The 13,247-nt window shown below is 37.6% G+C and overlaps 1 protein-coding gene across 1 annotated transcript in view; it reads right to left on the bottom strand.

Annotated features, from left to right (window-relative positions):
* Positions 1-13,247, bottom strand: part of Syn2 (Syntrophin-like 2) — a 203,265-nt gene that overhangs the window by 142,977 nt on the left and 47,041 nt on the right. The window contains exons 4-5 of the mRNA XM_090377381.1: positions 12,892-12,949; positions 2,921-2,964 (exon numbers count right to left, since the gene is read on the bottom strand). Of these exons, the coding sequence (XP_090233507.1) occupies positions 2,921-2,964; positions 12,892-12,949 (102 nt within the window). The remainder of the gene's footprint in view (positions 1-2,920; positions 2,965-12,891; positions 12,950-13,247) is intronic.

The following is a 13,247-nucleotide window of genomic DNA, read 5'->3' as shown; positions in this document are numbered from 1 at the left end:
CAGGTCCCACTGAATGACAAGTGACTCCATCTTGCTGAAACTGAGCATTCTGTAGGTCTCTCTCCATTAACAGCTTAATTTAGGAAGTTACTGTTTCTCTCTCCATTTGCAATCACTGTCCTGTTGTCTTCAAAAATATAAAGTCCAATACTCCATTGGCTGAAATTCCAGGCCAAACAGTAACTCATTGTAGATGTAAGGATAGTGAATCTAAAGATGTTGCTTGAGTGGTATATGATGCCACTCAAGTAATTATAACCTTTCATTTGCTGTCCTTGCAATCACTTTGATCTGATTCCCATCTGTATGCAATTACCATCTGGAAATAAATATATTTTATATGTAGATTTAAATGCTTTTTTTCCTCTTTTGACATAGTGGATCTTATTCTCTCTCCCTCCCCACATCTGCATGGATAATGACAGAACATACATCATTGCAACGAAAATAACCTCAATGACTAATTAACAGTTTGAGAGATAAAGTCATTGTTTTCTTTCTAATTTCTAGTAAACTGCATGAGAAATGCTGTTGTTGTTATTTGGTTTTTAAGAGCATTAGCAACTAAGGCCACATTGCTCCGGGGATATGTGGTGTACATTCCCTGACCTTTCCACATCCTCCGTATTTGGTGGTCACGGGCTTGAACCCCGGTCTAATCAAGAAGCGTGTGCTATGCACTGCCACTCCTGCCCACCTGGTGCCACATGAGAAATGCAATCATGATTCAATATTAGTAGGCAGCAATTTCTAAACAGAAAACAGATCAAATCACTTTTCACAATTTTAAAAATCTTTTAGACAACTGAAGTTCCAATTCAATTCATGTTGATTTCTTTGGACTGTTCAATATATTTTCATGCATTTGTTTTTTCTTGTTTCTCCAATTCACTTCATGTTGATTTCTTTGGACTGTTCAATATACTTTCATGCATTTGTTTTTTCTTGTTTCTAAAAGAAAGTGACTTACATTATTGTGACAGTGTCATCTATAAAGAATTTGAGCATACAACTGGTGACATATTTCATGAACTTGAAATATTCTTTGGAAAGCTCTTTGAACAGCAATGGACAGAGGTTCTGTCTTTAAAAGTAGATTTTCACAATGTCAGTGTTATTGATCTGTTCACCCTTCCCCATGACTTAAATCTAAAGGGTCTTAGATTTAAGTCATGGTGGGGGGGGGGTGATTTAAATCATGGGAACTCATGAAAAAAAAAAAAAAAGAGTTTAATAACCTTTGCTGTACCTATTTATTGAAATATCTTACTAACAAATATAATCTCAAATAAATGAAGTTATAAATTTTAATTAGTGGTAAAATTTTCACATCAATCTAGAGTTTTTCATTTATCAGCAACTTTAATAATTAAAACTGTTGAATTAAATTTTCTGCATTAATTATGGCAGAAAATTTAATCACACAATCTCGGCCCAGCATTTTATATTTAACAAAATACAGAGTAGTAATTGAGTATAAAAATATCAATAGAATGAAAATTTCTGGGGAAACATTTAGCCAAAATCTGCTCAATTTTGTTTTAAATAAGCCTTAGCATATAGGCCTATATGCTAAGGCTTATTTAATAATCTAAATAAGCCTATATCAAAATGTTTAGGTGTGGCAGTTTATTGTAGTCATACTGTAATTAATTTTACTTTAAGCTGTATCTTTTTTGCTTATAGGATAAGTTTGCTTTCTCTTTGTATACACTTCCAAAGTAAGTATTAAGTTTAGCAATGTCCATTCAAAGTGGCTGGATAATTCAGTAACAATGATCACTGATTACAATTTTTAGCTATGGTGTTTCAAATTCAATGATGTTTTTTTAATTTGTCTTTTTTTTTTATTTCACTTTGATAACAAAATACTGAAGTGATAAATACTAAAATTAATATATACATATATAAATATATATATTAATAATAAAATATAATTTTTTTAGTTATAATAGGACTTACATATACATTTTACAAAAAAAAATAAATAAATAAATAAATAAAGCAAATGCTAATGAAAAGCAATCCCTCCAAAACTTAGTCTTATCTTATTTCTTGCAAAAAAAGTTTACTCTTTCCATCCTCCCCTTTAATGATAATGACATTAAGATTTATAGCAAGATTACATATCTCTATTGGGGATTACCCTAATTTCTAATCTCTCTCAGTATACACACATCTCAAATATTGCTTCCTCTGCTTCAAAAAACTAAGTTTTCTTTTTCACTCTTGGCATTATTTTTCTTCCAAATAACTACTCATTCTGTACAAATCTCAAATCTGCCCTACCTGGAATATTGTTTCACATCTGGGATAATGCCCTCAAAACTCTTCTCAAGCTTCTAGACTCTATTCAAAAAGAAGGAAATCTAGTTAATTAATGACCTGTCTCTTACAAAGTCTCTTCACTCTCTATCTCACGGACATTGTTTCTGCTACATGCCTTTTCTATAGAAAAGGCATGTATCTATCTATAGATACCTGCGTGGGCACTGTTCTTCTGAATTTGCATCTGCAATTCCACCTTTCTTCCAAGCCTATCTCCACCCCAACTAGCCAACATCCATTTACTGCTCAACTCCAAACTCACAGAACTAACTTTCTCTTCTTCATTTATCCCTTCTACTTCTGTTCTGAACAACTTTCGATTACAAGTATTTCCATAAAATTATAATCTATAGAAATTCAAGTCTAAATGTAAACAAATACCCTCTGTCTTCTCAGTCTCTAAAGTACAAGATATTATATCTTAAAATGAAAAATAGACAAAAACAAGTCTTAAATAAATGTAACCCAATTCAAATAAACATATTTTATCCTCATTTTTATCTTCACTCCTTCCATGTCATACCTAATACTGAATCCCATAAAATTCATTTATAATTCCTATATGAAAGATAAAAAATGAAATACACTTTACCTTCAGAATAGCATCTCCAACAAACAACTGCCCAGTCTGGTCAGCTGAAAGGTTATAAACGCATTGAAAGAGTGCTAATATAACTGATTAAATTCAAATTTTTTAGTATTTCATATACAAAATATCTTTCTAAAAATCATTGTCTTTATACTGCTTTAGATACTAACCTTAAAAAATTAAAAATATTTTACTAAAATTGCAAAATTAGCAAATTCAGAACATTATATGCTGCAATCTATAGATTCAGTCTGATTTAAATTTCATTTGAAAGCACAAGTCATATAATATTTTCCAAGTACAGTAATTTCTCGATTTATGAACACCATCATTTCTGAGTAACGGTATGTAAGTTGCCATTTTCCCCATACACATATGATATGGGAGGATATGAGCCAAAAAATTTTTTTTTACAGTACAGTCGATGCATTACTTATTTAACACACACATTATGTTTTTTATTTTCAAAACACAGAAAAACATTATGCAGCACACTTTAACTGGCTTTCATGATTCAAAATCACTGAAAATCACAGATAAGAGAGTACAAGCAATGATAAGGATGGCATTCCCTTATCATTGCTTGTACTGTCTATAATGTCTAAGGATAGCTGTTGCTAGATATTAAAATTAAATATCTTTCATTTTAATATCTAGAAATAGCCTGACCATAGAGCTGAGAGGTTTCAGAGCTGGTATTTTATTTATTTACTTTATGCATCTTAAAGCTTTGTGTTTTCATTTGAATGACAATTATATATATTTAAAGGATTTCATTGTCACTCATTTCACTTTTAAAAGGTACTGTAAAAATGCCGATGTTGTTCATTCATAAGATTAAGCTTTGTGTTTGAATAGAATTTGTGGTGTAAAAAACTGTTTGTAAAATGGAATGTTTATGAATCAGAAGATTACTTTATTTTATTCACAGGTATGTTTTTTTTAAAGAAAATGTTACCTCACCCCATTATATAAGCTGTTTACACCTTTCTTAGTTATTAGAGGTATTAATAAAAATGAATTAGAAATCCTGGTTAACATGAATTTTTAAGTAAATTATTTAATCTTTTAGCAATTCATTATATATGAGTAATAATGAATTGCTAAAAGAGCCTCTGCACATGTGAATTCACTTCAAGGGAAAGTTTAGTAATCGCATACTGCCCTACCAAAATATTAGTGAATGTACCTAACACAGCACACAGATCCACCTTTAGTGGCAATGATGGCAGCAATCCTGTACGGCAGTGGTCTCAAACTGGGGCCAGAGGCCGCATCCGGCCCCCGAAGCAATTTTATACGGCTCGCGAACACATTTCATTTTTTGTATTTGTTGTATATACAGTGCTTATAGTTTTAGAGACAGAGATATGGACTGAGCTTACGTGTGCGACTGCTATTGAAGGAAAAAGAGATAGAATGAATAGGTTGGGGCTTTGTCTTTGTCACTGTATGCTTGTATGCCAGGCCACGTGACTGGGGTAAGGTGGGAGAACTTCCCACATCGGTACAATCAGTAAATTTAGTTCACCAGCCGACAGTTGGTGGCACTTTAGTATTCTGGTATTTCCAATTTTTTCTATTGAGTTGGTACTTCTGATATACAGGGTGTTTCAGTTAAACGTTTCAGAACTTCTAAGAGGGGTAGGGTACATCCTGACAACTCGAAATCATATAGCAATGTGGGGTCGGAAATGCTTTCCTGAAGCGGTGTTGTACACAGAAGCACCATAAAGAAAAGAGACCGTAAGTGAGAAATCGTTTTAATAATACATGAAAAGAAGCAAAAGGTACATGGATTAAAGTAAGTGTTCGAAGTTTCTTCCACGGGCTACAATGCACACCTCACATCTCCGACGCATGGACATCCGAACATTCTGGAATACTCCAGGCGAATTTCTTCGGCAGCTACTGCGATTCTTGCAACCAGCTCCTCAGCATTGTCAACAGGGGTGTCATAAACTAGCGATTTCATATGACCGTGAAAATTCCTTCACAAGGGAAGGAATTTTCAACACGCATAACGACCATATCTGGGCAGTCGAGAACCCGCATGCAATACGACGTCGTGCAGCACAGATTCGATTTTCGGTCAATGTATGGGCCGGTATTATGGGAGATCACCTCATCGGACCTTACCTGTTACCGTGTCGTCTAACCGGACCTATCTACTTGATCTTTCTGCAGCAAGTATAGCCACAACTTTTGAGAGATGAACAGATTTCTGCATCGACGCAACAGACAATGTGGTTCCAACACGATGGAGCCCCTGCCCATTATAGCGGAGATGTTCGTAACTACCTGGATGTCACATTTGGTCAACAGTGTATCGGACGTGGTGGTCCCGTGCGTTGGCCTGCTCGGTCACCCGACCTATCATGTTTTGATTTTTATTTCTGGGGTCATATGAAATCGCTAGTTTATGACACCCCTGTTGACAATGCTGAAGAGCTGGTTGCAAGAATCGCAGTAGCTGCCGAAGAAATTCGAAATTCGCCTGGAGTATTCCAGAATGTTCGGATGTCCATGCGTCGGAGATGTGAGGCGTGCATTGGAGCCCGTGGAAGAAACTTCGAACACTTACTTTAATCCATGTACCTTTTGCTTCTTTTCATGTATTATTAAAACGATTTCTCACTTACAGTCTCTTTTCTTTATGGTGCTTCTGTGTACAACACCGCTTCAGGAAAGCATTTCCGACCCCACATTGCTATATGATTTCGAGTTGTCAGGATGTACCCTACCCCTCTTAGAAGTTCTGAAACGTTTAACTGAAACACCCTGTATATTTTCCTTGAGTCAGTCACTAGTTGGTTAGCTTGATTCACAGCTGAAAAATTCTGGCCCGTCAGCTGCTTTCAGATCGTGCATTCGGCCCACATGCAATTTGAGTTTGAGACCACTGTTGTACGGCATGGATTTGATGTATGTGTGCAGATGTGCCTGATGATGTCATTCCTTTGAGAATGACCTTTAGCTCCATCAAATTCAGTGGATGCTGAGACTTGTCTTGGATGTGCCACTCCATATGATTCCACAAAGTCCTAATGGGATCTATGTCTAGTGACTATGCAGATTAAAGCAGATGCTGCACATCACTGACAGCCCTGTATACCATTCCTGCACAATTTATGCCCTGTGGACTGAGGCACTTTCATCTTGGAACAGCCTGCTGGCATCTGAGTACAATGTCAGCATTTTGCAATACACCTTATCCACAAGAATATTTAAATGCTCACTCTCATTCTTTCTCCCCCCCCCCCAACAGTGGCAGGCCCTTCCAGAATAACAAGAGAATCCACATCATACCATGAAAACTTCCCCACATGTCAAGTTATTACCAGTGAATGAACAGAGCAGATGCTGTTGTTGTTTGGTTTTTAGGAGCATTAGCAACTAAGGCCATATTGCTCTGGGGATATGTGGTGGTCATTCCCTGACCTTTCTGCATCCTCTGTATTTGGTGGGCACAGGCTCGAACCCCAGTCTAATCAAGAAGCGTGTGCTATGCACTGCTGCTTCTGCCCACCTGGCACCTCCGTAGCCAAGTGGGAAGGAGCAGCAGTGAGTAGCACACGCTTCTTGATTAGCCCGGGGTTCGAGCCCATCACCACCAAATACGGAGGATGCGGAAAGGTCATCGCATATCCCCAGAGCAATATGGCCTTAGTTGCTAATGCTCCTAAAAATCAAATAACAACAACATTCTGCCCACCTGGCTATGGAGGCGCTCAGAGCAGATGCATTGGAAATCCACTACTTCCTGCTGCTTCCTTCCTATCTTTGCATCCATTATGCTAAATAAAGTGAATTACAATTCATCTGACTATGTTGCATGTTACCAATATACCACTGGTCATTTCTAACACCACTGCTAATAAATCAGTTCCATTCACGTGTGAGAAGTTTGAAGACTGCCATACAACTGCATAAACTGAATGAGTGGATTTATTCGACTACCTGCATGCTAGTGAAAACTGTCTCTGACTAACCGGTATTGAAGGTTTCGGTGACTGCAATGTTGTTCTCCAATTTTTGTGCACATGTCAGGCCAGTTAATTGTCCTAGTTATAGAATATCTCCTTCTAACAAGACTTGTTCTTCTTGTTACTGGTTTTGTTGCAGTCACTAATTAAAGATCTTAAACACTATCTCTGTGCTACTGCACAAGCACTTATGATCATGCTTCTTGTGAGGTCACTCATGTCATATGCCTTCCTTGTGTACAATGTTATGATCACTGAGGCACTGAACCTCTTATATGGCTGTCATATCAAGTGACACAGGTTATTTCAAATGGTTGAGAGAAATGTGACTACATACAGAAAACCTTGAACTAAAGTCTTATTGTAATTTAATGTTTTATAAACTCAAACTCAAAACAATTGACACAATGCTCTTAGCAGATACAGCAAAGTTCACCTCCTTGCATCATTTAATCATTCTACTGCTAGTAAATGCTTACTTCCTCTGAGTCCAAGGTAATTTTTCAGAGTAGGTCTATAAGAAATGAGTTATTTTTTTCAATATTCATTCAGAATAGATTTTAAATCATAACATGGCCATTCTGAAAAGTTAACAAAATATTCCAGCTGCATATTACTGCTATTAACTGACTATGTACTCCTATCACATCTTATAAGTGAGATTAGTCCTGGAGCTCAGTCATGGGTAATCTTCCAATGATGATGATAGCCATGAAGGCCATCATCATTGGAAGATTACCCGCTCCTGCCCACCTGAGAAATGCAATCATGATTCAATATTAGTAGGCAGCAATTCCTAAACAGAAAACAGCTCAAATCACTTTTGGATATAGTGTACATCTTCTGACTAGCAGCCAGAAGATGTGCAGAATTTTGGAAAGTGTAGTTGTTTTGCAGCTGTCATTCACAGTACAGTCAAACCTTCCAAACTCAGCAATCATAATCTGGCATCACCCATTTTCTGTAAATGGTCAGGAAAATGAGAAAATCCATCAAACCACCTTGGAAAATTTAGTTCACAGACTGGTCGTTCACCAAAGCAATGTTAAGAGTTCACTGAGCAGGGTGGAGATTTTACATCAAGGAAATAAGTTTTCACCATGCTCCAATGAAATTTGGGAATTTGCTAGGTTATGGAACTGTATGGCTGCTATTTGTCAACAAAATTAGTACTCGTCAATAATAAGCAAGGGAATACTCAGTTTTTGAGTTTCAAGATTCATATATTAAGCAACAGACTGAGAGAGTAATTCACTAAACACATTTAGTGTATGGTTTTAGAACATTGACTTTCATCCAGTTGTATTTGTTTGGCTGCCTAAAAGAAATTAAGCAGCCCAGGGAAGCATGGCCTTTCAGTGACACTCAGCGTTGCAACTTCAGTGATGCAATTTTGTGAAACTTTTGCTTTTCCCCCCTTCTGAAACTTGCTATACAGTATGATATATTCTGGAGGAGGAAAAAATGTATTTTATTTTTTTTTTACTGTAGAATATGTACTGTTTATTACTGTACTTCCATGCACTGTATTTTAACATTCATTTAGAGAAGAGACTTAACTGTACAAAATACAAAGGGTGGTAGGGAGTGGAGTGAGTTTGTAAGAGCAGTTGTAGTTAGGAAATTACTGGTACAGATGCAGTTTTGACTGCATTGTACCCACCAATTTTTCTACATAATGTAGAATTCTATTTTACATTATATATTAATGATAAAAATTATTAAATAGTTATATATGAAAACCTTTAGCTATGACTGAAGTTTCACTATGTTTGCTTAATTTCCAATGACATAATCTGATGTCAGGAGGTTGTTGCTTATTTGGAGGAGGACTGAAGGTAGACAGTAAATAACTGTAAGCAGTTATTTAGCTGCTTACAGTTATTTACTGACCTATAAGCTTATGCATTATAGGTCATCCCCCAATAGTCAATAGATAAGAGCTCCACAGTTTTGGGTTTAGTTTACAAGGGCTTACTACCTAACTATAGGAGGGAGTATATGATGAGAGCCTTGTCAATCAATTCGGCCCTGGAAAGATTGTGCAAGGCTCAAGGGGTAGAATTTTTTTCAGCCTGGACTGTACTTGTTAACAGGAGAGATTGCTTCTACAGGGATGGGATACACTTAAATAGAAAGGGTGCAAGAATATTTGCTGATGCTATCGAGGCAGTGTTAGGTGGGTCGGAAAACTGCTAGCTTGGGGGGAGACAAAGACCAATAGATTGACAGTAGCCACTGGCAGAGGTGAAAGAGATTCTTGCACTGCTTCTATTAGAATGAGCAGAAGCCTGAAAAACAAGATGCATGGTATTTCAGAGACTGCTGGGAGCCATTGCGGTACAAGTAAACACATGGGTTGTGTTAGGGTAGCTAAGAATAGAAACAGGTGCAGGTATACTTGCGTGTACACCAATGCTAGGAGTTTAGTAAATAAATTCGATGAATTTGAGGTATTGCTCAAAACATCGAAGGCAGATATTGTTGGGATATCAGAGACGGGGTGTCACACAGATATAAGGGATGCGGAACTGCAATTTGGGGAGTACAACGTCTACAGAAAGGATAGACAGGATAGGAAGGGGGGAGGTGTTATGCTATTAGTTAAGAAACACATAAAAACCAAGGAAGTGAAGCCAGTCGACATCGCTGGACAGTGCAGTGTGGAGTCAGTTTGGTGTGACATAAACATTGGGAGATCAAAATTGAGAGTAGGAGTGTGCTATAGGCCTAATGACCCTGATGAGTATAATAAGGAACTGTACAGGGAAATGGAGTGGGCCAGTAAATCAGAGTGTCTTATAATGGGAGATTTTAATTTCCCAGATATTGACTGGATTTTGGGGGCTGGTTACTCACACACTAGCAGGGCTTTTGTGGATTTATTGGATGATTGTTTTCTACATCAGCATGTTTGGGAGGCAACTAGAGGGAGTAATACTCTTGATTTGATTATCAGCAGTGATTCTTCATGCATTAAGAATCTGCAGATAAATGAACCACTAGGTGGCAGTGATCACAGTGTGCTGAAGTGGGATTTACTCAAAGAGGTAACTACCATTAGGGATAAAGGGAAGGGTTATTCTTCCGTAAAGGCGACTACGATGGACTGAGACAGTATTTAGGTTCTATACAGTGGGACCAACTGATGGTGTTACCAACAGCAAATTCAAAATGGGAAGCATTCAAAGAACTTATCTTGGAAGCTACTAGGCTTTACATACCAACTAAGAAATATTGTTCAAGGTTTAGGCCAAAATGGATGTCAGATGAACTAATGAGGCATATGGCAGAGAAGAAAAATGCATGGGATACATACAAATTAACACATGACACAGAAGCCTATGATAGATACAAGTTGATATGCAACCAAGTTACAAAGGAGGTTAGGCAGGCGAAGGCAGATTACGAGAAATCCTTGGCAAGGGATGCAAAGAAAAACAGCAAAGAGTTCTTTACTTATGTAAACTCTAGAAGGAAGGGGATGAATCAGATTGGTCCACTTGATATTGATGGGTCAAGTGTTGATGATCCTGCTCAGGTAACTAACAAACTAAATGAATATTTTGCATCGACATTCACACATGAGGAGTTATTCAGCGAGGGGAATGCCAGAGGTGTATTCAACTCTAGCAGTAAGCTACAGAATCTTGAAATAACTGGGAGTAAAGTGGAGGAGAAACTGTTGAAGATAAACACAAGAAAGGCATCCGGGGTGGATGAGATCTATCCAGTTATATTAAAGGAGGCAGCAAAGGAAGTAAGCAAACCCTTAGCCATAATTATGAGAGCTTCCTTGGACTCAGGGGAGGTACCCATAGACTGGAAATGTGCAAATGTGACCCCAATTCACAAAGGAGGATCAAAGGCTGACACAAGTAATTATAGACCTGTGAGCTTAACTTCTGTTCCAGGAAAATTAATGGAGGCACTGGTTAAAGAAGCACTGCAGGATCATTTAGACAAGACTTCAGTTATAGCTCAGACACAGCATGGTTTTGTTAAGGGGAAGTCTTGCCTGACCAACTTGATTGGATACTATGATGCAGTCACAAAAGAACTGGATGCAGGGAATAACTTTGATATTATATACTTGGATCTTAGAAAGGCTTTTGATACTGTTGCACATGGAAGACTGCTATACAAATTGGAGCAGTGTGACATTGGAGGCAAATTGCTGCTATGGATAAAGGGGTGGTTGAGGGGGAGAAGACAGAGAGTGGTAATCAATGGACACTGCTCATTGTGGACTGATGTTATTAGTGGCGTCCCTCAGGGCTCAGTGTTGGGTCCATTATTGTTTTCTGTATTTATAAATGATATTGATGATGGTATATCGGGCTTAATGTCCAAGTTTGCAGACGATACAAAGGTTGGCAGGGTTGTCAAGGACACTACTGACACTATGCTGCTGCAACAGGATCTGGAAAGGTTGAGCAGATGGGCTGAGAGGTGGCAAATGAAGTTTAACATTGACAAATGTAAAGTACTACACATGGGAAACAGCAACCCCAGAGCAACGTATCAACTCTGTGGTACTACACTGACAGTGGTAGAGAATGAAAGGGACTTGGGGGTGGTTGTGCAGGCAGATATGAAGTTCTCTGAGCAGTGCAGACGGGCGGCAAAAGTAGCTCATGGAGTATTGTCAATGATATACAGGAATTTTTCCAGCAGGGATAAGGAGGTGATTATTCCATTGTATAAGGCGATGGTCAGGCCACACCTAGAGTACTGTATACAGGTCTGGAGGCCTCATTTCAAGAAGGATGTAGAGCTGCTGGAACGAGTACAGAGAAGGGCAACAAGATTAGTGAATGGAACAAAGGGGTGCTCTTACGAAGAAAGGCTTAAGTTTTGCAAATTGGAGACTAGGCACCAGCGAGGTGATCTGATAGAGGTGTATAAAGCCTTGAATGGTTTAAGCATGCTCAATGCTGATGGGATTCTTCCTCTAGCTCAGAAAAATCACCTGAGAGGGCATAAATTCAAATTGAGGAAAGACAGATGTAGGATAGACGTGCGGAAATTTGCCTTTAGCCAGCAGAGGGGTGAAGTGGAAGTGGTTTTTTTTTTTTTTTTGGCTGATGCTGCATAAGCTTGCTTTCTTGCATCAAATGCCTCTACTAATGCTAATGCTAATGCTATTGCTTACAAAACTTGTAAGCAATAGTTACTAATTCCTTCACAGAATTTCTTTGTGAAGGAATTATCAACATCAACTGCTTCTGACATGATTCACATATGGCAGACTTATAAGGAGACTAAGACAGATGCAAGATAGTGGGTTCATTCTCAATAACATGATTCTGCATACAGCCCAAGAAGATAAAGGGCTGTAAGCAGTTAATGTTATAAATGCAACAATTATTTCAGCAGTATAGATTTCAGTGGTAGTTACTGCAGCATTCTGCACACAGTCTCGCATCTTCAGATTTATCTCTTTGGGTCCCTTGAATAGCATTTATCAGTTCTGTGATTTTTGGCAGTTACTGCAGCATTCTGCACACAGTTGTTGTTGTTGTTTGGTTTTTACGAGCATTAGTAACTAAGGCCATATTGCTCCGAGGATATGCGGGGGTCATTCCCTGACTGCATCATCCGTATTTTCTGCACACAGTCTTGCATCTTCAGATTTATCTCTTTGGGTCCCTCGAATAGCATTTATCAGTTTTGTGATTTTTGAATGGTGTTGACAAAGTTGCAGGTGCTTGACCAGAATTTCTTTGTGAAGGACTTTGATGCACTGGTTTGTCAGTAGGAAAAGTGCTTAAACAGGTGCAGCAATTGTGTCAATGCTTTGTCACAGTGCCCTTGTACACCATACTTCTGGAACATCCCTCATAAATGATGGAATTTCCTCATATGTTTATTTGTGTCTAATGATTTTTATGAATATAGTTATGCCCTAAGTAGTTATGGTGTACTTGCATGGATGTGCATGCACGTTCACATATATACTGTTATTAAGAAACAAAAGTTACAAACCAGCCTGATCCTTGAAAATTCTTGAAATAAAAATTGGCAACTTGTGTTCAGCACCACCCTATGTGATTAAGAAAAAAAAAAAATTATTTCTTCAGGCCAATTATTTTTAATCCTTTATAGCACAATCATATAAAATTAATAAATCAACTGAAACTTGAATATATCATTTGTAATATTAACATCATTTTCATTTCATCAAAATTTATATAATAATTTTTTAAAGTCTTACTCTAACACGTTACTATATAATACAGTGCAATGCAACTTTGATATAACACAGATGACGAAATGATTTTAACATTTACATTATAGCAAAAAATAAAAACTGATTATACGGAAGAGAAAGAATAGTATTA

The sequence above is a fragment of the Mastigoproctus giganteus genome, chromosome 7 (genome assembly GCF_048544385.1).
Source record: "Mastigoproctus giganteus isolate SK-2022 chromosome 7, ASM4854438v1, whole genome shotgun sequence".
Classification (NCBI taxonomy): domain Eukaryota; kingdom Metazoa; phylum Arthropoda; class Arachnida; order Uropygi; family Thelyphonidae; genus Mastigoproctus; species Mastigoproctus giganteus.
This window is presented reverse-complemented; position numbering and strand designations above follow the sequence as displayed.